We start from the raw sequence: 27,186 nt of genomic DNA, 5'->3' as shown, positions 1-27,186 counted from the left end.
CTAAAACAGCCTTCTTTCATTTACGTAATATAGCCAAAATTAGGGACATTCTGTCTCAGAGTGATGCAGAAAAACTGGCTCACGCTTTTGTTACTTCGAGACTAGATTACTGTAACTCTCTATTACTGGGCTGTCCTAAATATGCCCTGAAAAGCCTTCAGCTGATCCAGAATTCTGCAGCCAGAGTCCTGACCAGAACCAGCAGGAGAGATCATATTTCTCCAGTTTTAGCCTCTCTTCATTGGCTGCATATTGCAATCTAGAATAGAATTTACATATAAAGCCCTCCACAGCCAGACACCACTATATATCAAAGACCTCATAGTTCCTTATATACCAAGCATGATGAGGTGGAACAGGAGATTCTCATGGTGATGAGGTGGAACGAGAAATTCTCATGGTGATGTGCAGCAACTGTATGATGCTTCATGTCAATATGGAGCAAAATTTGTGAAAATTGTTTTCTGCTTGTTTCAGTGAAGCCCCGAAAAGCTTAAGTAAAGCCCCAGTGAAGCCCCAGTGAAGGTCCAGTGAAGGTCCAGTGAAGGTCCAGTGAAGCCCATGCGAAGCTTCAGTAAAACCCCAGTAAAGCTTCAGGAGCCAGCCCACCCATGACCATAGAGCGTGTCCCCCTGGAACGCCACGACTCAGGGTCGGCCCAGATCGACACCACAGCCAAATGGGAAATGAAGAGAAGACTTGGAAAGGAAAATGTGTGTCAGAAGCTGCAGGAGGGTTTATTTATGGCCCTGCAGGGTGGATGCATTCACTCACATTTGTTGTCATTAATTTTCCTTTGGTTCAAACCAAACTGGCCATCTGGCTTGGTAGAACTGACAGTTTGTGTAGGAGTGAACCTACTGACCCGCTTCATTATCCCGGCTGTGGCCCCGCAGGGCAACGTAGTTTTATGTGGGTCAAGGATTCTGTTGGATGCAGTTGTGTGTGACTGTGAGAGGACACTTCACACCCAGACTGGTGATAAATTAAGAGAAGGGTTGATGAGGTGATGAGTTACGATGGACTGCCAGAACTTCTGTGCTCACCACCAGACCATCATCCTGCTGCTTCAATGCTGCTAAAACAGATGTAAACACTTCAGAATACAAACATTATTTCAACTGGAAACTTGTATCGTCATTTACTTTCTGAATGAGATATGAACTTAATCTGTTATAGTAATGTATGTATTTATATTTTATTAATGTTTTATGATCACAAAGAAGAAGACATGGACCACAATGGTGCAAAGCAGCTGGACACACGGAGGCCACGTAGCTTCTTCTGCAGACCTTTCCTGCGCCATGAGGTGATATTTGATGCATGTGAAATTATTCCCTCGTTCACGTAGACGTGCACACTTTTCTTGCTGTCGCTTGGCTCTACAACCAATCAGTGAGGGTTTCAGTGACCATTCAGGTAGAACCTGAATTTTTCTGATTGGCCTTGAGATCTGACGTCACATGATGGTTTCAGCAGGACGTTTCATTGTTTTAAAATAACATGAACCAGGGTGGTTTTCCCGACTCTTCATCCTTCATGCTTTTTCAGTCCCTGCAGGGAAATCGCCAAAATTCCCTCCAACATCAGGAGCAGTCTGATGCCTCTGAGAGGGGATGTGCTGGTGATGGGTTTCACCTGGATGGCGATGAATTTCGCCCGTTGCTGCTGTTCGACAAAATAATTGCAATAAAAATGACAATAATCTCTCAATCTGTTCAACCTTCTCAAGACCAGATCTACTAAAGTCCCAGGGAGCTTCCAGTGTATGTGAGGCTTGTTCCATCGGTTGCAGATAAAGTCTTCGTACTCAAACCGATGGTTTATGTTGCTTCCAGGTCATCAGGATCACACGATGATGTGCTCAATTTATGATTGCACTTTTGGAGTTTTCACACCCAAAATACGATACATGGGACACATTTTAAACTCTACTTTAAGACACGATAGAACCATCGAACAGGGGTCTTTCTGTGCGGAGTTTGCATGTTCTCCCCGTGTATTGCTGGGTTCTCTCTGGGTTCTCCAGCTTCCTCCCACCATCCAAACACGTTAGGTTAACTAGTTCACCTAAATTGTCCGTGGAGTGTCCCTTGTCTCATTGTGTTGGCCCTGCGATGGACTGGTGACCTGTCCAGCTGCCCCGACTCTTTCCCAAACCGACCCTGGATGGGATTGAACGGTTCAGATGATGAATAAATGAATTTTATATCCGATTCATCTGGAACTACTTTAAGTATTTGTGCTTAGTTTGTAAAATTCTGTCAGGGCCTCAGAAGACATGATCTCTCATATTCCAGAGGTCGTCCCCCTCCTGCCAGCAGCTCCTGACAGATTATCTTAAATCTGTCTCATACCTTAAAAAAAACTGATTTCATGACAGATTTCATTTGCAAGCTGTTTTCGTTGTTCATCATTCATTCATTTTCCAAACCGCTTCATCCAATTCAGGGTCGCAGGGAAGCTGGAGCCTATCCCAGCAGTCTGTGGGCAAAGGGCAGGGTACACCCTGGACAGCTCGCCTGTCCATCGCAGGGACACACAACCACACGGGCAGTTTAGAGTAACCAGTTAGTCTAACATCATGTCTTTGGATGGTGGGAGGAAGCTGGAGAACCTGGAGAGAACCCAAACATACACAGGGCGAACATACAAACTCCACACAGAAAGGACACTGACCAAACCTTGCCCCAGCCAAGGATCAAACCAGTGACATTTTTGCTGTGAGGCCACAGTGCTAATCGCTATGCCACCATGCAGCCCTATATGTGTTGTGGAAATGTAAATATGTTGTATTTTTATGCTATCAGAATAGTGAATAGGAGAAATGTTTCATTCCATCTCTGTCAGATTTGAGCCTCTAGTCAGAAGAAAATTGTTGAAGTTGTGTTGAAGGCGCACGGCAAGCCTGCGTACTTCTTTCAGACTGCTTTTTGTGGTTGCCATGGTAACCCACAGACGGCAGAGTGGGGGAAGTCCTGCCCGTGTTACTCCCAAAGATCTGCTGAAATAAAGATGAATTCTCTTTATTCCCTTTAAACTCTGCGGGCTGGGAAGCTCTCACCCTGCATCTCACATTTCCTCATTGCTCATTTCACAAGTGGATGGAATCCTCTTCCTGTCTCGTTAAATATGCACATTTAATTTGTTTCCAACTTTCATATTTCAGAAGGTGAAGGAGTTGCTGCCATGGGACCTAATTTACTAAGGAGGAGGAAAAGATCTGAAATATAGCAGAGGGATGTCTTCTACAGCAGTGTTAGTTTGTTGAATCATTTACTTAAAGTGCCTGCATTCCCTCCTCTTTGTGCCGCCTCCGTCCACACGTATCCATCTGGACGAGCTTGCTCCAGACTAACAGCATTTCATCTCCATTCATGCTACAAAGCAACAGCAGGTGTTCATCTGAATGTAGAGGCTACAGTGAGAGACACTGACAGGTCCAGCTTGGGGCATGAAGCGAAGGAGAAGAGGCATTTAAATCATTCTCTAATTTCAGCTCATCCAAACTGTCCTGTGCAGAAGGTTTCTATGTTGGAGGAGGACAAACAGCTGAAGTGTAGCTGATGTAGAAGAAGAAAAATAATCAGGAATTGAAGAGCTTTGATCCCACTGTGTGAGAGGGGTCGCTGGTCCTCGGGAGCTCCTATCCTGCAGGCTGGAGGACTGGAGTTGGAGACCAACAATCTCAGCACAGCCTGCAGACAGCGTTTCTGTCTCACAGCCGATTCAGAACCGGGTCCTCCGAGCCGGAAATCTTGTGTGATCAAACAAAAGCAAAGAAGAAACAACTGGAAAATATGGCACCCAGGATGACTTGGTTGCATAAACATTCCCTCTTCCTACAGCTCCACCAGTTGCTCCTCCATTTCACTGGACTTGCCCATCGGCCTCTTGCTTTTATCTGCTTTCTTGTTCCCACATCTTCACCCTCTTCCTTGGCTTCCATCCCACAAGCCACCAAGCCGGTTTTGTCTTTGTCGTTGTCGCCCGGCGCGTTTTGGAGCTGATTGTCAGGACTCAGTCTGAACACACCTCAGACCACAAGATCATTTTACTGGATAATCTTATCAGACTTCACATGATCTGATGTTTAACTGGGAAGGACAAAACCAGTACAAAACCAGTACAAAATTAGTACAAAAATCCTCATGCATAACCCACTTTAGTCCAGCTGGGAGGGGTCATTGGCATTAAGCGGGGAAAACATGTCAGGAGATGCAGAAAGGACTAAAACAGAAATGTCCAACACATTATTAAAAACTGCAGGGATGGTGGGGAATCCTGGTCTTCCAGGAGGAAAACACCCGAACCAGGTGGAAGAAAAAAAGCAGCAACTCAGGACCTTGTTTAGGGTCTCTGTAAAAATAAAAACATTTCTATATGTTAAGGAACTCAGAGAAACAGCTAGGGAGCCGGAATAAGACCACTAATCACCCCGTTGCATGTGGTTCCATGTGGTTTGTGATTCCATGTGGATCCATGTAGTTTGTGGTTCAAATGGTTCCATGTGGTTCCATGTGGTTTGTGGTTCCAATAGTTCCATGTGGTTCCATGTGGTTTGTGGTTCCATGTGGTTTGTGATTTCATGTGGTTTGTGGTTCCATGTGGTTTGTGATTTCATGTGGTTTGTGGCTCCATGTGGTTTGTGATTTCATGTGGTTTGTAGTTCCATGTGGTTTGTGATTTCATGTGGTTTGTGATTTCATGTGGTTTGTAGTTCCATGTGGTTTGTGGTTCCATGTGGTTTGTGGTTCCATGTGGTTTGTGATTTCATGTGGTTTGTGATTTCATGTGGTTTGTGGTTCCATGTGGTTTGTGGTTCCATGTGGTTTGTGATTTCATGTGGTTTGTGGTTCCATGTGGTTTGTGATTTCATGTGGTTTGTGATTTCATGTGGTTTGTGGTTCCATGTGGTTTGTGGTTCCATGTGGTTTGTGATTTCATGTGGTTTGTAGTTCCATGTGGTTTGTGGTTCCATGTGGTTCCATGCGGTTGGTGGTTCCATGTGGTTTGTGATTTCATGTGGTTTGTGGTTCCATGTGGTTTGTGGTTCCATGTGGTTTGTGATTTCATGTGGTTTGTAGTTCCATGTGGTTTGTGGTTCCAATAGTTCCATGTGGTTGGTGGTTCCATGTGGTTTGTGATTTCATGTGGTTTGTGGTTCCATGTGGTTTGTGGTTCCATGTGGTTTGTGATTTCATTTGGTTTGTGGTTCCATGTGGTTTGTGGTTCCATGTGGTTTGTGATTTCATGTGGTTTGTGGTTCCATGTGGTTTGTGATTTCATGTGGTTTGTGGTTCCATGTGGTTTGTGATTTCATGTGGTTTGTGGTTCCATGTGGTTTGTGATTTCATGTGGTTTGTGGTTCCATGTGGTTTGTGGTTCCATGTGGTTTATGATTTCATGTGGTTTGTGGTTCCATGTGGTTTGTGGTTCCAATAGTTCCATGTGGTTTGTGGTTCCTGTGGTTCCATGTGGTTGGTGGTTCCATGTGGTTTGTGGTTCCATGTGGTTTGTGATTTCATGTGGTTTGTGGTTCCATGTTGTTTGTGGTTCCAATAGTTCCATGTGGTTTGTGGTTCCATGTGGTTCCATGTGGTTGGTGGTTCCATGTGGTTTGTGATTTCATGTGGTTTGTAGTTCCATGTGGTTTGTGGTTCCATGTGGTTTGTGATTTCATGTGGTTTGTGGTTCCATGTGGTTTGTGGTTCCATGTGGTTTGTGATTTCATGTGGTTTGTGGTTCCATGTGGTTTGTGGTTCCAATAGTTCCATGTGGTTCCATGTGGTTTGTGGTTCCATGTGGTTTGTGGTTCCATGCACTCTCAAAAATAGAGGTACAAGATAAGGACATTTCTGTACCTATAGGTACATTTTAAAGAAATATTCTCTCAAAAGTACAACACTGGTCTTTAAGAGACCAGAAGCACACCTTCAGAGTACGAAAAAGGGTTCAAAGTGACATAAAGTACAAATGTGTACCATTTTGACCATAAGGGAACCTGCAGCATTGAAAAATGTAAAGTTAATGGCTGTAATGTTACAAACTAGAGCAGAGTTGAGTGATGACAGTAGTACTACTTAACAGTCATTTACTACACCAGACAATGAAGGTCAGATGCTGCAAACTAAGTGTATGTCTGGTCAGTAGTTTGAGTTTTTGAAGATTATTTCTAGATTAAAGATAAGATAATATTGCTAAGTGGAATGGACCAGGCCTAATCCTGTGAAAACATAAAAAACATAACTTGATAAGGTAAGGTTGAACTTGATAAGGTACAAAAATAGACCAGAACTGAAGGGTACAGGAATGTCTCTCAAAAGAGTACACCCCCAGCGACAAGCATTTGTACCTTTTTAGGTACAAGCTAGTACCTCTATTATTGAGTGTGTATGGTTTTATGTGGTTTGTAGTTCCATGTAGTTCCATGTGGTTCCATGTGGTTTGTTGTTCCATGTGGTTCCATGTGGTTTGTTGTTCAATGTGGTTCCATGTGGTTTGTGGTTCCAATGGTTTCATGTGGTTCCATGTGGTTTGTGGTTCCAATGGTTTCATGTGGTTCCATGTGGTTTGTGGTTCGATGTAGTTTGTGGTTCCAATGGTTCCATGTGGTTCCATGTGTTTTGTGATTCCATGTGGTTTGTGGTTCCAATGGTTTCATGTGGTTCCATGTGGTTTGTGGTTCGATGTAGTTTGTGGTTCCAATGGTTCCATGTGGTTCCATGTGTTTTGTGGTTCCATGTGGTTTGTGGTTCCAATGGTTTCATGTGGTTCCATGTGGTTTGTGGTTCCAATGGTTTCATGTGGTTCCATGTGTTTTGTGGTTCCATTTGGTTTGTTGTTTCATGTGGTTCCATGTGGTTTGTGGTTCCAATGGTTTGATGTGGTTCCATGTGGTCTGTGGTTCCATGTGGTTTGTGGTTCCAATGGTTTCATGTGGTTTGTGGTTCCAATGGTTTGATGTGGTTCCATGTGGTCTGTGGTTCCATGTGGTTTGTTGTTTCATGTGGTTCCATGTGGTTTGTGGTCCCAATGGTTTCATGTGGTTTGTGGTTCGATGTAGTTTTGTGGTTCCATGTGGTTCCATGTGGTTTGTGGTTCCAATGGTTTCATGTGGTTCCATGTGGTTTGTGGTTCGATGTAGTTTGTGGTTCCATGTGGTTTGTGGTTCCAATGGTTTCATGTGGTTCGATGTAGTTTGTGGTTCCATGTGCTTCCATGTGGTTTGTGGTTTCATGTGGTCCGATGGGGTCCAGACTGACCCTGTTCCAGAGTGACGGAGCTTCAGGGTAAGAGGAGAGGTACATGAAGAGACGCAGACATCATGCCTAATGTTTACTGAGCTAGCCTGTGGAGGCAGTCTATGGTCTGGTCAGGTCCAGGTTCAGGGTATGCTGACAACCTAAATACCCTGCATGAGCAGGTTTTTCCATCTTCCTCCAGGATTCATGGGACTCTTATTGTGAAAGAGTGGTTCAGGGAACATGACACGTCATTTTCACACCACTGAGTCCAGACCTGAACCCCATGGAGAGCCTGTGGGGTTGTCTGGAGAAGGGTTGTGCGGTTGTCGGACTCTCCCATCATCCATCCATCCATACTGACGTAGAAACTTCTGGAGACAATGAGGAATGATGCTGGACTCGGAGAGGAAGGACGTCCAACCAGAGTTTTACAGTTTGCAGCTACGTCTTCATGTCCAGCTGAGGATGTTCGGAGAACGTGGAATCAGGACCAGCCTCCTCCATCAGGGCCCACCTCCCCTCTGCCTGTTAATCATTCCAACCCACATGGAGGCTCCTTTTCATTCCCACTCTGACAGAAAGGTTGTTTCACGCCTACTCGACCAGAACAGCCCCCCTCGGTCTGCCTGCAGCTGCTGCAGGCTTTCCCAGGCCGGGGAGAAGGTGAGACCGATAAGGGTCTTTATCTGGGTCCCTGAGGGAGGCAGGTTAAGTTGAAGGTTTGACATGGCGGCTCGTCTGCTTGCTTTAGCTGTTCCCCTCCACCACCTCCCGATGTGAGGCTCAGGCTCAGCCCCGATCTCGGTGTCCCTGGGCTCAATCCTAACGGCCCCCACTGCTCAGCTTTAATGAGAAAGATGAAAGAGGTGGAGGCTGGGAGACCCTCCTCCTCCTCTTGCTCCTGCATTCGTACGACCACATTCACTCACTTTGCTCCTCATCCTCGCTCGCCCTCCAGCACTTTCAGCTGGATGGGGGGGGGGGCTTCTGGAATAAATTGGGAGGGAAGCTGGTTTCTTTTTTAATCTTTCCCTCTGATCTTACATAGAAATTCCTTCTGTTCTGCTTTGTGTCTCTACTGTTTAAATCATGACAAGCAGCACTTCTGAAGTTTCTTTTCCAGGATTCTGTGTTGTCGGTCAGTTTTCCGTCGACGACGGTGACGGGGTCTCTGAGGCCTCCATTATTACGTCACAAGGTCTTATTTATGCAAATGCTCACATAAAATTCCGGCTTTCTCGTTCCAGTGCTCAACTCACAGAAACGTCGGGATTTCATCTGATTTCCTATGAAAGAATGAGAATCACTGACAAAAAGCAAGTCATATTCAGAGTGACTGCTGTTAGAGCTTAATTACGCTTATATTTGAACTCCATCAACATTCATCGTGCATCACTTCGTCAGTCCTCACATCATTAACTCCACCATGTGCCATGGGGGTCGAACATTAGCGAACTGTCAGCCCAACAGCAGCCATGAGCATCCCGGAGCAGAGCAGGACACGTGGCTCCTCCGCCAGGTCCATGTCTCCATCTTGTGGTCCACTTATGTGTTGCAATGAAATACAGAAACCTTCAGGAGCAACTTTGTGTGAATCAAACAAGAATTTCTCTGCCATGACCCATCCTGGAAGCATGTTGGGTCATTGGTACGAAACAGCGAGGTGAGACATGTTACAGGTCAGACAGTGCGTATAACTTCCTTTAGTCCTGTTGCAGCAGCCTGGTGGCTGGATGAAAACCCACACAATGGTGTTCAGAGGAGTGATTTATTCAGTAAAGAACTTCCTGGAAGGTAAACAGACATGGTTGCTCCTGAGTAACACACCTCAGAGGTTCTTAAATGTTTGGAATTCAAGCATCAGCAGCATGTCTGTAAAGGAGGAAAACGTTTTAACCTTACAGAAGGAAGATCTACAAATCGATGACAGAGTCAATAAAGAGCTGCATTGATCAGCCGTTCCAGCCGCGTGAGAGGAACGACGTCTGAAAGGAGGCGGACATCGATGGACGAAGCAGTGCAGGGATTGGTCCACAAAGACCACAGGACCGGAAGTTCCATGGTTTCTGTTCTGTAAAGGAGATTTCATCCCGTCCAAGTTTCACGCACTCTTCGACTTGTCCTGGTTGTTGATGTATTTCTGGTAAACAACCCTCAGCGTGGTGTAGAAGTTTCCCAGGAAGAGTGTCATGTAGGAGCAGCCGCACATCACAACCTGAAGCAAGAAGAGAGACAATTCAGGAGCTTCCGACTGAAGTCAGGTTTATGCAATCCCGTCAATTTCTTTCAACAGATGAATCATGGAATGAACCAGATATGGTCGTGTTAGCGGAACGGACCAGATATGGTCACGTTAGCGGAACGGACCAGATATGGTCACGTTAGCGGAACGGACCAGATACGGTCACGTTAGCGGAACGGACCAGATACGGTCACGTTAGCGGAACGGACCAGATACGGTCACGTTAGCGGAACGGACCAGATATGGTCACGTTAGCAGAACGGACCAGATATGGTCGTGTTAGCGGAACGGACCAGATATGGTCACGTTAGCGGAACTGACCAGATATGGTCATGTTAGCGGAACGGACCAGATATCGTCGTGTTAGCAGAACGGACCAGATATGGTCACATTAGCGGAACGGACCAGATATCATCGTGTTAGCAGAACGGACCAGATATGGTCACGTTAGCGGAACGGACCAGATATGGTCACGTTAGCGGAACGGACCAGATATGGTCACGTTAGCGGAACGGACCAGATATGGTCACGTTAGCGGAACGGACCAGATATGGTCACGTTAGCGGAACGGACCAGATATGGTCACGTTAGCGGAACGGACCAGATATCGTCATGTTAGCAGAATGGACCAGATACGGTCACGTTAGCAGAACGGACCAGATACGGTCGTTTAAGCGGAACGAACCAGATATGGTCGTGTTAGCGGAACGAACCAGATATGGTCGCGTTAGCGGAACGAACCAGATATCATCACGTAAGCGGAACGGACCAGATATCGTCACGTTAGCGGATAGGACCAGATATCGTCACGTTAGCGGATAGGACCAGATATCAGCACGTTAGTGGAACGGACCAGATATGGTCGTGTTAGCGGAACGGACCAGATATGGTCGTGTTAGCGGAACGGACCAGATATGGTCACGTTAGCGGAACGGACCAGATATCATCACGTAAGCGGAACGGACCAGATATCGTCACGTTAGCGGATAGGACCAGATATCGTCACGTTAGCGGATAGGACCAGATATCAGCACGTGAGCGGAACGGGTCCAGATATCAGCACATTAGTGGAACGGACCAGATATCGTCATGTTAGCAGAATGGACCAGATATCATTGTGTTAGCAGAACGGACCAGATATGGTCGTGTTAGCGGAACGGACCAGATATGGTCGTGTTAGCGGAACTGACCAGATATGGTCACGTTAGTGGAACTGACCAGATATGGTCATGTTAGCGGAACGGACCAGATATCGTCATGTTAGCAGAACGGACCAGATATCGTCATGTTAGCAGAATGGACCAGATATCGTTGTGTTAGCAGAACGGACCAGATATGGTCACGTTAGCGGAACGGACCAGATATCGTGTTAGCAGAATGGACCAGATATCGTTGTGTTAGCAGAACGGACCAGATATGGTCACGTTAGCGGAACGGACCAGATATCGTCATGTTAGCAGAACGGACCAGATATCGTCATGTTAGCAGAATGGACCAGATATCGTCGTGTTAGCAGAACGGACCAGATATCGTCATGTTAGCAGAACGGACCAGATATTGTTGTTTTAGCAGAACGGACCAGATATCGTTGTGTTAGCAGAATGGACCAGATATCGTCATGTTAGCAGAACGGACCAGATATCGTCATGTTAGCAGAATGGACCAGATATCGTTGTGTTAGCAGAACGGACCAGATATGGTCACGTTAGCGGATAGGACCAGATATCGTCACGTTAGCGGATAGGACCAGATATCAGCACGTGAGCGGAACGGGTCCAGATATCAGCACGTTAGTGGAACGGACCAGATATCGTCATGTTAGCAGAATGGACCAGATATCGTCATGTTAGCAGAATGGACCAGATATCGTCATGTTAGCAGAGTGGACCAGATATCGTTGTGTTAGCAGAACGGACCAGATATGGTCGTGTTAGCGGAACTGACCAGATATGGTCACGTTAGCGGAACTGACCAGATATGGTCACGTTAGCGGAACTGACCAGATATGGTCGTGTTAGCGGAACGGACCAGATATGGTCATGTTAGCGGAATGGACCAGATATCGTTGTGTTAGCAGAACGGACCAGATATGGTCACATTAGCGGAACGGACCAGATATCATCGTGTTAGCAGAATGGACCAGATATCGTTGTGTTAGCAGAACGGACCAGATATGGTCACGTTAGCGGAACGGACCAGATATGGTCACGTTAGCGGAACGGACCAGATATGGTCACGTTAGTGGAACGGACCAGATATCGTCATGTTAGCAGAATGGACCAGATATCGTCGTGTTAGCAGAACGGACCAGATATGGTCGTTTAAGCGGAACGAACCAGATATGGTCGTGTTAGCGGAACGAACCAGATATCATCACGTAAGCGGAACGGACCAGATATCGTCACGTTAGCGGATAGGACCAGATATCGTCACGTTAGCGGATAGGACCAGATATCAGCACGTGAGCGGAACGGGTCCAGATATCAGCACATTAGTGGAACGGACCAGATATCGTCATGTTAGCAGAATGGACCAGATATCGTTGTGTTAGCAGAACGGACCAGATATGGTCGTGTTAGCGGAACGGACCAGATATGGTCGTGTTAGCGGAACTGACCAGATATGGTCACGTTAGTGGAACTGACCAGATATGGTCGTGTTAGCGGAACTGACCAGATATGGTCGTGTTAGCGGAACTGACCAGATATGGTCACGTTAGTGGAACTGACCAGATATGGTCATGTTAGCGGAACGGACCAGATATCGTCATGTTAGCAGAACGGACCAGATATCGTCATGTTAGCAGAATGGACCAGATATCGTTGTGTTAGCAGAACGGACCAGATATGGTCACGTTACCGGAACGGACCAGATATCGTGTTAGCAGAATGGACCAGATATCGTTGTGTTAGCAGAACGGACCAGATATGGTCACGTTAGCGGAACGGACCAGATATCGTCATGTTAGCAGAACGGACCAGATATCGTCATGTTAGCAGAACGGACCAGATATCGTCATGTTAGCAGAACGGACCAGATATCGTTGTGTTAGCAGAACGGACCAGATATGGTCACGTTAGCAGAACGGACCAGATATCATCGTGTGAGCAGAATGGACCAGATATCGTTGTGTTAGCAGAACGGACCAGATATCGTCGTGTTAGCAGAACGGACCAGATATCGTCGTGTTAGCAGAACGGACCAGATATCGTCATGTTAGCAGAACGGACCAGATATCGTCATGTTAGCAGAACGGACCAGATATCGTCATGTTAGCAGAATGGACCAGATATCGTTGTGTTAGCAGAACGGACCAGATATGGTCGTGTTAGCAGAACGGACCAGATATCGTTGTGTTAGCAGAACGGACCAGATATCGTCATGTTAGCAGAATGGACCAGATATCGTTGTGTTAGCAGAACGGACCAGATATGGTCGTGTTAGCAGAACGGACCAGATATCGTTGTGTTAGCAGAACGGACCAGATATCGTTGTGTTAGCAGAACGGACCAGATATCGTTGTGTTAGCAGAACGGACCAGATAACGTCATGTCAGCAGAACTTAGCAGATATCGTCATGTTAGCGGAAATTATTCTGTGAATCCAGAATGAGAGTCAGCTCATACATTCAGCAGCAGTAAGTTATGCATGATCTGCAGAAGCAGCAGCATGTCTTCACATGAGCAGTGTGGGAGAAATGCTGATGAAAATGCTTTTCAGTGGGACTTTCCAGGTTTCTGGTGAAAGATCAGGAGAAGCGTAGGAGAGCAAACCTGCCACTCTTTACACTGTGGGAGCTGGAACATCCTGAAGAGTGTCATGCTGTTGTAGAGCTGCCAGAACTGGAAGGAAGCAGTTGGTCAGCAACCATCTGAAACGACTGCAGTCCTCTCTCCTGTTTTCCCTTTCAGTTTAAAGCATTGTTTTCTATAAGTTATGAAGAGACCGTATTTCCCCCTCCTCATGTGAATTCATGCTACTCACGTGACCAAAGAACAGAAAAGGAAGGAGGAAGGTCAGACCTCTCCACATCCAGGACTGGAACCCCTCTGAAAACCAGGAGAGGAGTCACTGGGAGGACTTTCTTCCTCTGAACTCAACATAAACATGTTGGAGGCAAAAAACCACCAACAACAACCCTAACATTCATCACTGGCTGTCACACAAGCAAACAGCACGAATCAGCTGAAAGGAGCACATACGTGTTTATTTAGAACACACATGCAGAAAACACAACTGCAGCCTGAAACCAGAGCACACCATGCCACACATGATGGGAGGTTTCTGGTTCCAGGCTGAAGTTCAAACGTCGTGGTTTAACTCCAACATCTCAGCTAAGTCAGCTGCAGCTTCTTCTGGTACATTAGCTTAGCTTAGCTTAGCTTTGCTTGGTTTGGCTTAGTTTAGCTTCGCTTCAATGTATACTGAATATGCCTTTAAATAATGACAGTTATCAGTAGATATCAGCAGCAGGTATCAGCAGATATAAGCAGCAGATATCAGCAGTTGATATCGGCAGTAGATATCAAGAGATATCTGCTGCAGATATCAGCAGATATCCGCATCATCTATCAGCAGCAGGTATCAGCAGATATCAGCAGCAGGTATCGGTAGATATCAGCAGCAGGTATCGGTAGATATCAGCAGCAGGTATTGGTAGATATCAGCAGCAGGTATCGGTAGATATCAGCAGCAGGTATCGGTAGATATCAGCAGCAGGTATCAGTAGATATCAGCAGCAGGTATAAGCAGATATCAGCAGCAGATATCAGCAGTTGATATCTGCACCAGATATCAACAGATATCTGCTGCAGATATCAGCAGATATCTGCATCATCTATCAGCAGCAGGTATCAGTAGATATCAGCAGCAAATATCGGCAGCAGGTATCAGTAGATATCAGCAGCAGGTATAAGCAGATATAAGCAGCAGATATCAGCAGCAGGTATCAGCAGATATCAGCAGCAGGTATAAGCAGATATAAGCAGCAGATATCAATGTATACTGAATATGCCTTTAAATAATGACAGTTATCAGTAGATATCAGCAGCAGGTATAAGCAGATATCAGCAGCAGGTATCAGCAGCAGGTATCAGCAGATATAAGCAGCAGATATCAGCAGTTGATATCGGCAGTAGATATCAAGAGATATCTGCTGCAGATATCAGCAGATATCCGCATCATCTATCAGCAGCAGGTATCAGCAGATATCCGCATCATCTATCAGCAGCAGGTATCAGCAGATATAAGCAGCAGATATCAGCAGTTGATATCGGCAGTAGATATCAAGAGATATCTGCTGCAGATATCAGCAGATATCCGCATCATCTATCAGCAGCAGGTATCAGCAGATATCCGCATCATCTATCAGCAGCAGGTATCAGCAGATATCAGCAGCAGGTATCAGCAGATATCAGCAGCAGGTATCGGTAGATATCAGCAGCAGGTATCAGTAGATATCAGCAGCAGGTATCAGCAGATATCAGCAGCAGGTATCGGTAGATATCAGCAGCAGGTATCAGTAGATATCAGCAGCAGGTATCAGCAGCAAATATCGGCAGCAGGTATCAGTAGATATCAGCAGCAGGTATCGGTAGATATCAGCAGCAGGTATCGGTAGATATCAGCAGCAGGTATCGGTAGATATCAGCAGCAGGTATCAGTAGATATCAGCAGCAGGTATCAGCAGCAAATATCGGCAGCAGGTATCAGTAGATATCAGCAGCAGGTATAAGCAGATATAAGCAGCAGATATCAGCAGTTGATATCGGCAGTAGATATCAACAGATATCTGCTGCAGATATCAGCAGATATCCGCATCATCTATCAGCAGCAGGTATCAGCAGATATCAGCAGCAGGTATCAGTAGATATCAGCAGCAGGTATCAGTAGATATCAGCAGCAGGTATCGGTAGATATCAGCAGCAGGTATCAGCAGCAAATATCGGCAGCAGGTATCAGTAGATATCAGCAGCAGGTATAAGCAGATATAAGCAGCAGATATCAGCAGTTGATATCGGCAGTAGATATCAACAGATATCTGCTGCAGATATCAGCAGATATCCACATCATCTATCAGCAGCAGGTATCAGCAGATATCAGCAGCAGGTATCAGTAGATATCAGCAGCAGATATCAGCAGCCTATCTGAGCATCTCGTCCTGTTCAGCAGATGTTTACTGGATGTTTGAGGAGAAACTTTGGGCCGTCCTCACCGACTGTCAGGTCCATGTTGTGTCTTTGTCCCAGCGCTCTGAGTCGGTACAGACAGCCGCTCTGGTAGTAGTACTGGAGGAACTGGACGAAGCCTGAGTAAACACATGCAGACACAACATCACAGCCGGATTGATCCCACATGGACGATGATTTCAGGCGAGTATGGACACGAGAAGGCTGACGCTGGAATTACGTTTAGATTTCTGTGATTGGGTGGGGATGGGGGGATGGGTGTATGCAGATGTCTGGGGGTGTGTGATGGTGTGTGTATGTATATGTGTGTATTTATAAATGTGTATTTGTATGTGTATGCGTGTGGGTCTGTGTGTATGTATGTTTCTCTCTCTGAGGTGTTTTTTTCTGTCTGCTGTCTTTTTGTTTATTTTTAATTCTTTTTCTTTCTGTTCTTTCTCTCCTCTTCGGTCCAGCAGGACAAACTCTGTAATACAAACAATTATTCAAAATAAATAGAAAACTAAAATAAGAATCCAGGATATAAAGGGGATCATTATTATATAAAGCTCCTCTTGACAAAGTAAATTTGCTCAACAGAACAGCATCCAGATCATCGTTCTGCTACTTCAATGCTGGACAAGACAAAACAAACAGAAAAAGATGTTCTGTGTTTACGGCTGATTTTTCATTCTAGCCAGTAAATGCATGAAAACCTTCAGAATGAACTGCATTTATATCTGCATACTGCCTGGTTTGTCATGTCTGCATGTGGCTGAAGCAAGAAAGCAAAATGTTCAGATCTCATTTTGGGCTATCCAGCAGAAAAACTCTGGAATGCTAAAATGCAGTAGATGCTTTAAAAGGTCGTACTCTGGTAGAGGTTGTAGGTCAGGAACTGGTTCCTAAACATCTGGTAGAGAGCGCCTTCAGGCCTGATAAACAGAAAACAACAAGATGTTTGCAGAGTTTTCCTTCCATCCTCTCTACAGCTGTAAGAACAGAAAACATACTGACCAAGTAAGCAAGACTCCAGACAGGAAGGTCGACACATAATGATGGAAAACCCACCAACCTTTGATCCTGGAAAAAACACAAAGATGTCCTTACAGGATGCCAGCAGAAGATCAAAAGCTGTGAGGGACAAGTTACAATTACAAGCTACATGACAAACTTTCACACCTGGAGCCATTGCTGATGAGGATGCTCTCCCGGATGGTCAGAGTGCAGTAGTACCACACCAACAGGAAGTTAAACATGGCGTCCAGGACTCTGGGACCGCAGAGAGAAAACTCAGCATCACCACTTCGTTACAGGTCAGAGGAATCTCATCTGACTGCTGTAAATTACAAACAGAGGCTCAAAAACCTTGGTAGGAGATGATGACTTCAGACTGCACAAATGAGAAAATACAATTCTTCCAACTGTCTGAAACACGAGAATCTCCCGTTCCACCTCATCACCATGAGAATCTCCCGTTCCACCTCATCACCATGAGAATCTCCCGTTCCACCTCATCATGATGAGAATCTCCCGTTCCACCTCATCACCATGAGAATCTCTCGTTCCACCTCATCACCATGAGAATCTCCCGTTCCACCTCATCACCATGAGAATCTCCCGTTCCACCTCATCACCATGAGAATCTCCCGTTCCACCTCATCACCATGAGAATCTCTCGTTCCACCTCATCACCATGAGAATCTCCCGTTCCACCTCATCACCATGAGAATCTCCCGTTCCACCTCATCACCATGAGAATCTCCCGTTCCACCTCATCATGATGAGAATCTCCCGTTCCACCTCATCACCATGAGAATCTCCCGTTCCACCTCATCACCATGAGAATCTCCCGTTCCACCTCATCACCATGAGAATCTCCCGTTCCACCTCATCACCATGAGAATCTCCCGTTCCACCTCATCATGATGAGAATCTCCCGTTCCACCTCATCACCATGAGAATCTCCCGTTCCACCTCATCACCATGAGAATCTCCCGTTCCACCTCATCACCATGAGAATCTCCCGTTCCACCTCATCACCATGAGAATCTCCCGTTCCACCTCATCACCATGAGAATCTTCCGTTCCACCTCATCACCATGAGAATCTCCCGTTCCACCTCATCACCATGAGAATCTCCCGTTCCACCTCATCACCATGAGAATCTCCCGTTCCACCTCATCACGATGACAATCTCCCGTTCCACCTCATCACCATGAGAATCTCCCGTTCCACCTCATCACCATGAGAATCTCCCGTTCCACCTCATCATGATGAGAATCTCCCGTTCCACCTCATCATGATGAGAATCTCCCGTTCCACCTCATCATGATGAGAATCTCCCGTTCCACCTCATCATGATGAGAATCTCCCGTTCCACCTCATCATGATGAGAATCTCCCGTTCCACCTCATCACCATGAGAATCTCCCGTTCCACCTCATCACCATGAGAATCTCCCGTTCCACCTCATCATGATGAGAATCTCCCGTTCCACCTCATCATGATGAGAATCTCCCGTTCCACCTCATCACCATGAGAATCTCCCGTTCCACCTCATCATGATGAGAATCTCCCATTCCACCTCATCATGATGAGAATCTCCCGTTCCACCACAACATGATGAGAATCTCCCGTTCCACCACATCATGATGAGAATCTCCCGTTCCACCACATCATGATGAGAATCTCCCGTTCCACCACATCATGATGAGAATCTCCCGTTCCACCTCATCATGATGAGAATCTCCCATTCCACCTCATCATGATGAGAATCTCCCGTTCCACCACAACATGATGAGAATCTCCCGTTCCACCTCATCATGATGAGAATCTCCCATTCCACCTCATCATGATGAGAATCTCCCGTTCCACCTCATCATGATGAGAATCTCCCGTTCCACCTCATCATGATGAGAATCTCCCGTTCCACCTCATCATGATGAGAATCTCCCGTTCCACCTCATCATGATGAGAATCTCATGACAGTTAACTCATCATCATGGTGGAGATGATGTGAGCTTTGTGACATGGTGCATCATCCTGCTGGAAGTTTCCATCAGAAGATGCCATGTTGTCATGATTTTTCCAGCAGATTCTGATCCTACCATGTGAATGTGGAGCTGAAATGGAGACTGGTTCTCTATCTTCTATTGTCCAGTTCTGGTGAGTCTGCTGATTTTTGTAGATTCAAAACAAAAAAAAATATGATGAAAAAATGAAAAAAATGAAAAATGAAATGAAAAGTTTTTCTTGATTTCAATGAGGAAAAAGTAGCCAGACCATCATTCTGCTGCTATCATGCCCAAGAAGACAAACAGATCAATAAATACAATAAAAATGACAAAAATTTTATAATAGATTCTTTTTATTTATTTGAAAAGAAAAATCTATTTTTTGACAAAAAAAAAATCTATTTTAAAATTGTGACGCAAAAAATTCCGATATTCGATTTTTCAATTTAATCTTCCCACCCCTATTATTTTACCTGTAGCTGAACAGGAAGCAACAGGTGAAGGAGAAGAGGAAGAGGAGGACGGTGAGGACCAGCTTAAACTTCTCGTATTCGTCTTTGTAAGCAAACCTGGAAGAAGCAGAGGGTTGTAGGTACGGAGAGCATGCAGCTGCACAGTAGCAGACGTGCACACAGAACTCACTTTGCTTGCTTGTTGAGCAGCGTTACGTTGACGTTTCCTAAAACAAGAGTGAGATACAACCTGAACAGGGAGAGGCGGGGGTCACTCATCATGCTGAAACCTCCAGCTTTATGAGAAACATCCGCTAAGTGAAAGATACCCATTTTTCTTTGGCAGAAAAGCTTCCATATCACAGAAAGCATTGGCTTTGTCTCTGATGGACTCCTCCATGCCAGCGATAGACTCCATCTCCTCTGGACTCAGGTTTGCTGTTGGATCTTTGCATCTAAGCAGAAGAAAACATTTAAGCAGGCAGCGCAGCAGCATGTGTGCTGGTGTGTCTGAAGAGACTAAGTTCCCTGAAGGGGACGCGATCCCGTCAGGTGGATTTCCTGGATCCATTCAGTTCTGGCACACATAACATTCTGCTTTTATCTGACGAAGCAGGTTTGCAGGGTCAAGGTCAGTGGAAGCGATGAAGCAGAGAACTTACAGCTGTATGGCGTCTCTGAGCTCTCTGAGTTTCTTCCTCTGACGCGAGATGGCGCCGCAGCAGCTGGTCTGCAGCTTGCTCACTTCCTCCAGCTTCTGTTTGTACAGACGGTGCGTTTCCTGAACGCACAAACATGCACGCCAATTACGCTGTGCAGGCGGGGGTTGGGGGGAGGGACCATCAGCTGGAGCCTTCGCCACCGTGGTTACAGATCTAGCAGACCACCACACCCTGGCAGAACCATCCCCGGACGGTTGGTTACGCTGATAACGAGCCAGTTTAAACCAGTTCACCTGAACCGTTCACAGAGACCGGTTCGCCTGGAGAACCGTTCACAGAGACCGGTTCGCCTGGAGAACCGTTCACAGAGACCGGTTCGCCTGGAGAACCGTTCACAGAGACCGGTTCGCCTGGAGAACCGTTCACAGAGACCGGTTCGCCTGGAGAACCGTTCACAGAGACCGGTTCGCCTGGAGAACCGTTCACAGAGACCGGTTCGCCTGGAGAACCGTTCACAGAGACCGGTTCGCCTGGAGAACCGTTCACAGAGACCGGTTCGCCTGGAGAACCGTTCACAGAGACCGGTTCGCCTGGAGAATCGTTCACAGAGACCGGTTCGCCTGGAGAATTGTTCACAGAGACCGGGAAAAGGTAAATTATCGTTCATCGGTTCGCCTGGAGAACCGTTCACAGAGACCGGGAAAAGGTAAATTATCGTTCATCGGTTCGCCTGGAGAACCGTTCACAGAGACTGGTTCGCCTGGAGAACCGTTCACAGAGACCGGTTCGCCTGGAGAACCGTTCACAGAGACCGGTTCGCCTGGAGAACCGTTCACAGAGACCGGTTCGCCTGGAGAACCGTTCACAGAGACCGGTTCGCCTGGAGAACCGTTCACAGAGACCGGTTCGCCTGGAGAACCGTTCACAGAGACCGGTTCGCCTGGAGAACCGTTCACAGAGACCGGTTCGCCTGGAGAACCGTTCACAGAGACCGGTTCGCCTGGAGAACCGTTCACAGAGACCGGTTCGCCTGGAGAACCGTTCACAGAGACCGGTTCGCCTGGAGAACCGTTCACAGAGACCGGTTCGCCTGGAGAACCGTTCACAGAGACCGGTTCGCCTGGAGAACCGTTCACAGAGACCGGTTCGCCTGGAGAACCGTTCACAGAGACCGGTTCGCCTGGAGAACCGTTCACAGAGACCGGTTCGCCTGGAGAATCGTTCACAGAGACCGGTTCGCCTGGAGAATTGTTCACAGAGACCGGGAAAAGGTAAATTATCGTTCATCGGTTCGCCTGGAGAACCGTTCACAGAGACTGGTTCGCCTGGAGAACCGTTCACAGAGACCGGTTCGCCTGGAGAATTGTTCACAGAGACCGGTTCGCCTGGAGAATTGTTCACAGAGACCGGTTCGCCTGGAGAACCGTTCACAGAGACTGGTTCGCCTGGAGAACCGTTCACAGAGACTGGTTCGCCTGGAGAACCGTTCACAGAGACTGGTTCGCCTGGAGAACCGTTCACAGAGACCGGTTCGCCTGGAGAATTGTTCACAGAGACCGGTTCGCCTGGAGAACCGTTCACAGAGACTGGTTCGCCTGGAGAACCGTTCACAGAGACTGGTTCGCCTGGAGAACCGTTCACAGAGACTGGTTCGCCTGGAGAACCGTTCACAGAGACCGGTTCGCCTGGAGAATTGTTCACAGAGACCGGTTCGCCTGGAGAACCGTTCACAGAGACCGGTTTATAGAGATCACTGAGGCCACAGTCCTACAGGGACCACAATCTGGACATTATCCCTTACATATATGTAAACAGACTGAAGGTTCGAGACATCGAGTAGCTAGTTAACTAACTAGTTGACAAACTAACTAACTTCAATGTTTTATACTGGCCGTACTGGAACAAATATAGTAAACGTCCCATAGAGTTTGTGCACGAGACGATCACATCTAACCGTGTTCTCCTTCTGGCTGTCACGAGACGCTTGCAGTAATGTGGTGAGGGTGGTCCCCGTGGACCGTGGCGGTCCCTGTGGAGCGTGTGGTCCCCGTGGACCGTGGCGGTCCCCGTGGAGCGTGTGGTCCCCGTGGAGCGTGTGGTCGCCGTGGACAGTGGCGATCCCCATGGACCGTGGTGGTCCCGCCTCCCCGTTAGACTGATTACACGGTAACTCACCTGGATTTGTTGGTAATCTCTTTCCAAACCTTCCCATTCTCGCACGCACTCGGACAAACCAGTAGGACTGCACAACATGTTACTGGGACATCTGGACACCTCTCGGAGTTGTGAAATAATCTGCAGAGCAACAGTTGTGCTGTTTATCAAGTTACACCGGCACAGGTGGAAACTTCCTGTCAGCGCCTTCACAATAAGAGTCTGGAGTCTGGCTCTGACCTGCAGAATGGACCAAACTGTATCATGTGGTTTTATTTATATATATATTTTTTTTATTTCGATTAAATATCTTGATAAATCATGTTATAAAAGTGTCCGATAAATAAAGTCAAAGAAAACCATCATCTCACCATTCCTTGGTTTAAAGTGGGGGTAACTTCTGTATTTATACTGTTATTAAGTATTACTGTAGACGTTTCCCAGCCAGGTAAGCAGAATAATTTACCTTTTCCTACCTGCATCTCATTGTCACTTTCAGTGTCTCGAGGTTAACTGGTCTGCTTTTACTTTTAAATCTAATTCCGGTTTGTTTAAAACGTCTGTCGCTGCGAGCACTTCGCCCAATCAGATATCACGTTGCTAATTCGGGCGCTCGTCTCAGCCAATCAGCACCGGATGATAATGCCCATCCTTCCGTCTGGGTTTACAGGAACAGACGCTGTTAATCCCATTTCACAGGAGGGATTTCATCACATTTAGACTCACATCGACACTTTCCACACATGTAGTTGTCTTTGCTCAAGAGAAAGGCAGCAGATGATCTGCGAGCTAATTATGAGGGTGCGCGCGCTGGCTTCAGGCCTGCAGTTTAGGAGATTTGTTATGTAACCCATTAATCCAGTTGGGCATGACCTGTGGTACATGTAGAGGCCACAACAACGCCGATGGAAAATAAATAAATGAACAAATCAATGATTGAATATAATTAACAAATGTCAACTTTGATAGCCCCCCCAACACACACCTCTTTTTTCAGCATTTAAAAATGATAGTAGTAAAATACATCATTTTAATAATATTATACATATAAATTGTTATAAAAGATATATGACCATTCTTTCTCTCTAGACACACACATATGTATAAAAACTCCTCCATCAGCCACCCTCCCATTTCCCCAGGGTAGGCCGAGCGGCTGTTCATCTCTCCAGCTCGGGTTCTCTACCAGAATCCTGGGAGCTTGAGGGTCCTACGCAGTATCCCAGCTGTTCCTAGGACTCATCTTTTCTGGACAGAGATGTCTGATGTCTCACCAGGTATCTGTTGAAGCCACTTCTCCAGTGGGGGTGGGGGGGGGGGGGGGGGGGGGGGGGGGGGGGGGGGCACGGCCCCCAGTATATATATATATATATATATATATATATATATATATATATACATACATACATACATACATACATACATACATATATATATATATATATATATATATATATATATATATATATATATATATATATATATACATACATACATACATACATACATACATACACATACATACATACATACATACATACATATATATATATATATATATATATATATATATATATATATATATATATATATATACTGGGGGCCGTGCCCCCCCCCCCCCCCCACTGGAGAAGTGGCTTCAACAGATACCTTCAACAGATATATATATATATATATATATATATATATATATATATATATATATATATATATATATATATATATATATATATATATATATATTTATCTTCTGCCGCTTATCCGGGGTCGGGTCGCGGGGGCAGCAGCCTAAGCAGGGAAGCCCAGACTTCCCTCTCCCCAGCCACATTCGCCAACTCTGCAGGGGGATCCCGAGGCGTTCCCAGGCCAGCCGAGAGATATAATCCCTCCAGTGTGTCCTGGGTCTTCCCCGGGGTCTCCTCCCAGAGGGACGTGGCTGGAACACCTCACCAGGGAGGCGTCCAGGAGGCATCCTGACCAGATGCCCGAGCCACCTCAACTGGTTCCTCTCGATGCGGAGGAGCAGCGGCTCTACTCTGAGCCCCTCCCGGATGACCGAGCTCCTCACCCTCACCCCTCACCCCTATCTCTAAGGGTGAGCCCGGCCACCCTGCGGAGGAAACCCATTTCAGCCGCCTGTATAAGAGATCTCGTTCTTTCGGTCACGACCCACAGCTCATGACCATAGGTGAGGGTAGGAACGTAGATCGACTGGTAAATGGAGAGCTTCGCCTTCTGGCTCAGCTCCTTCTTCACCACAACAGACCGGCGCAGAGCCCGCATTACTGCAGACGCCGCACCGATCCGTCTGTCGATCTCGCGCTCCATCCTTCCCTCACTCGTGAACAAGACCCCGAGATATTTAAACTCCTCCACTTGAGGCAGGACCTGACTCCCGACCCGGAGAGGGCAATCCACCCTATTCCGGCTGAGGACCATGGTCTCAGATTTGGAGGTGCTGATTCTCATCCCAGCCGCTTCACACTCGGCCGCGAATCGCTCAAGCGAGAGCTGGAGATCACGACCAGATGAAGCCAACAGGATCACGTGATCCGCAAAAAGCAGGGACCCAATCCTGAGGCCACCAAGTCGGATCGACTCAACACCTAGGCTGCGCCTAGAAATTCTGTCGATATAAGTTATGAACAGAATCGGTGATAAAGAGCAGCCTTGGCGGAGTCCAACCCTCACCGGAAACGAATCCGACTTACTACCGGCAATGCGGACCAAGCTCTGACACCTGTCATATAGGGACCGGATAGCTCGTACAAGGGGGTCCGGTACCCCATACTCCCGGAGTACCCCCCACAGGAGCCCCCGTGGGACACGGTCGAATGCCTTCTCCAGGTCCACAAAGCACATGTAGACTGGTTGGGCAAACTCCCATGCCCCCTCCAGGACCCCAAAGAGGGTATAGAGCTGGTCCACTGTTCCGCAACCAGGACGAAAACCACACTGCTCCTCCTCAATCCGGGATTCGACTATCCGGCGGACCCTCCTCTCCAGGACCCCTGAATAGACCTTACCAGGGAGGCTGAGGAGTGTGATTCCCCTGTAATTGGAACACACCCTCCAGTCCCCCTTCTTAAAAAGGGGGACCACCACCCCAGTCTGCCAATCCAGCGGTACTGCCCCCGATGTCCACGCGATGCTGCAGAGGCGTGTCAGCCAGGACAGCCCCACAGCATCCAGAGCCTTAAGGAACTCCGGGCAGATCTCATCCACCCCCGGGGCCTTGCCGCCAAAGAGCTTTTTGACCACCTCAGCGACTTCAGCCCCAGAGATAGGAGAGTCCACCCCTGAGTCCGCCAGCTCTGCTTCCTCATCGGAAGACGTGTTGGTAGGATTGAGGAGGTCTTCGAAGTATTCCCTCCACCGACCCACTACGTCCCGAGTTGAGGTCAGCAGCTCCCCACCTCCACTGTACACAGTATTGATGGAGCACTGCTTCCCCCTCCTGAGCCGCCGGATGGTGGACCAGAATCTCCTCGAAGCCGTCCGGAAGTCTTTCTCCATGGCCTCGCCGAACTCCTCCCATGCCCGAGTTTTTGCCTCGGCAACAGTCGAAGCCACATGCTGCTTAGCCCGCCGGTACCCATCAGCTGCCTCCAGAGTCCCACAGGCCAAGAAGGCCCGATAGGACTCCTTCTTCAGCTTGACAGCATCCCTCACTGTTGGTGTCCACCAACAAGTCCTGGGATTACCGCCACGACAGGCACCAACGACCTTACAGCCACAGCTCCGGCCGGCCGCCTCAGCAATAGAGGCACGGAACACAGCCCATTCGGACTCAATGTCCCCCACCTCACTCGGGACATGGTTGAAGCTCTGCTGAAGGTGGGAGTTGAAGCTCGCTCTGACGGGGGACTCAGCCAGACGTTCCCAGCAGACCCTCACAACACGTTTGGGTCTGCCAGATCTGACCGGCCTCGTCCCCCACCACCTGAGCCAACTCACCACCAGGTGGTGATCAGTTGACTCCGCCCCCCGAGTGTCCAAGGCATGTGGCCGCAGGTCCGACGATACGACTACAAAATCGATCATCGAACTGCGGCCCAGGGAATCCTGATGCCAGGTGTACATATGGACACTCTTATGTTGGAACATGGTGTTCGTTATGGACAATCCATGACGAGCACAGAAGTCCAATAACAAAACACCATTTGGGTTCAGAGGGGGGGGACCATGCCTCCCAATCACTCCCCTCCAGGTCTCACTGTCATTGCCCACGTGAGCATTGAAGTCCCCCAGCAGAACAATGGAGTCCCCAGAAGGAGCACCCTCCAGCACTCCCTCCAAGGACTCCAGAAAGGGTGGGTACTCTGAACTGCTGTTCGGTGCATAAGCACAGACAACAGTCAGGACCCGTCCCCCCACCCGGAGGCGGAGGGAAACTACCCTTTCATCCACCGGGGTAAACCCCAACGTGCAGGCACCAAGCTGGGGGCTGATGAGAATGCCCACACCTGCTCGGCGCCTCTCACCATGAGCAACTCCAGAGTGGAAGAAGGTCCAGCCCCTCTCGAGGGTACTGGTTCCAGAGCCCAAGCCATGCATCGAGGTGAGTCCAACTATATCTAGCCAGAACCGCTCAACCTCGCGCACAAGCTCAGGCTCCTTCCCCACCAGAGAGGTGACATTCCACGTCCCTAGAGCCAGCTTCTGCAGTGGGGATCGGACCGCCAGGGTCCCCGCCCCTTGCTGCCGCCCAGCTCACACTGCACCTGACCCCTACGGCTCCTCCCGCAGATGGTGAGCCCACGGGAGGTGGGGCCCATGTAACCCTTTCGGGCTGAGCCCGACCGGGCCCCATGGGCAAAGGCCCGGCCACCAGACGCTCGCTCTCGTACCCCACCTCCAGGCCTGGCTCCAGAGGGGGTCCCGGTAACCCGCGTCCGGGCAAGGGAACATTCATGCCCAGGTTGGTCGTCATCGTAGAGGTCGATGAGCCGTGCTTGGTCTGGTCCCTCCCCTAGACACCTGTTTGCCATGGGTGACTCTACCAGGGGCATAAAGCCCCCGACAACATAGCTGCTAGGATCTTCGGGACGCACAAACCCCTCCACCACGATAAGGTGACGGCTCATATATATATATATATACACATATATATATATATACACACATATATATATATATATATATATATATATATATATATATATATATATATATATATATATATATATATATATATATATATATATATATATATATATATATATATATATATGTGTGTGTGTGTG

General features: G+C 47.5%; 1 protein-coding gene across 10 annotated transcripts; it reads right to left on the bottom strand.

The window, feature by feature from the left end:
* Nucleotides 1-8,926: 8,926 nt before the first annotated feature.
* tmem120aa (transmembrane protein 120Aa) lies at nt 8,927-22,063 on the bottom strand. 10 transcript variants are annotated; one of them, XR_013771478.1, is made up of 12 exons: nt 21,962-22,063; nt 19,787-19,905; nt 19,454-19,579; nt 19,315-19,374; nt 19,146-19,241; nt 16,839-16,928; nt 16,674-16,739; nt 16,530-16,591; nt 15,704-15,796; nt 13,512-13,538; nt 9,145-9,462; nt 8,927-9,034 (listed from the first exon to the last, which is right to left on the bottom strand). XR_013771478.1 is itself a non-coding variant. In XM_079247833.1 (12 exons), exons 1-12 carry the CDS (start codon nt 22,037-22,039, stop codon nt 9,349-9,351), a joined length of 1,038 nt encoding a protein of 345 aa, XP_079103959.1. In that variant the 5' UTR covers nt 22,040-22,063; the 3' UTR covers nt 9,211-9,348. The 10 variants fall into 10 exon arrangements, 8 of the variants coding, with proteins under 8 accessions (XP_079103956.1, XP_079103958.1, XP_079103959.1 ...); XM_079247833.1 differs by lacking the exon at nt 8,927-9,034 and adding an exon at nt 13,263-13,331 and having other exon boundaries at nt 9,211-9,462; nt 13,474-13,538; XM_079247836.1 differs by lacking the exon at nt 8,927-9,034 and adding an exon at nt 13,263-13,393 and having other exon boundaries at nt 9,328-9,462; nt 13,474-13,538.
* Between the last annotated feature and the right edge of the window lie 5,123 nt (nt 22,064-27,186).

The sequence above is a fragment of the Telmatherina bonti genome, assembly GCF_933228915.1.
Source record: "Telmatherina bonti genome assembly, chromosome: 10".
Taxonomy (NCBI): Eukaryota; Metazoa; Chordata; class Actinopteri; order Atheriniformes; family Telmatherinidae; genus Telmatherina; species Telmatherina bonti.
The sequence above is the reverse complement of the archived record's forward strand: the minus strand, read 5'-3'. Positions and strand labels throughout refer to the sequence as shown.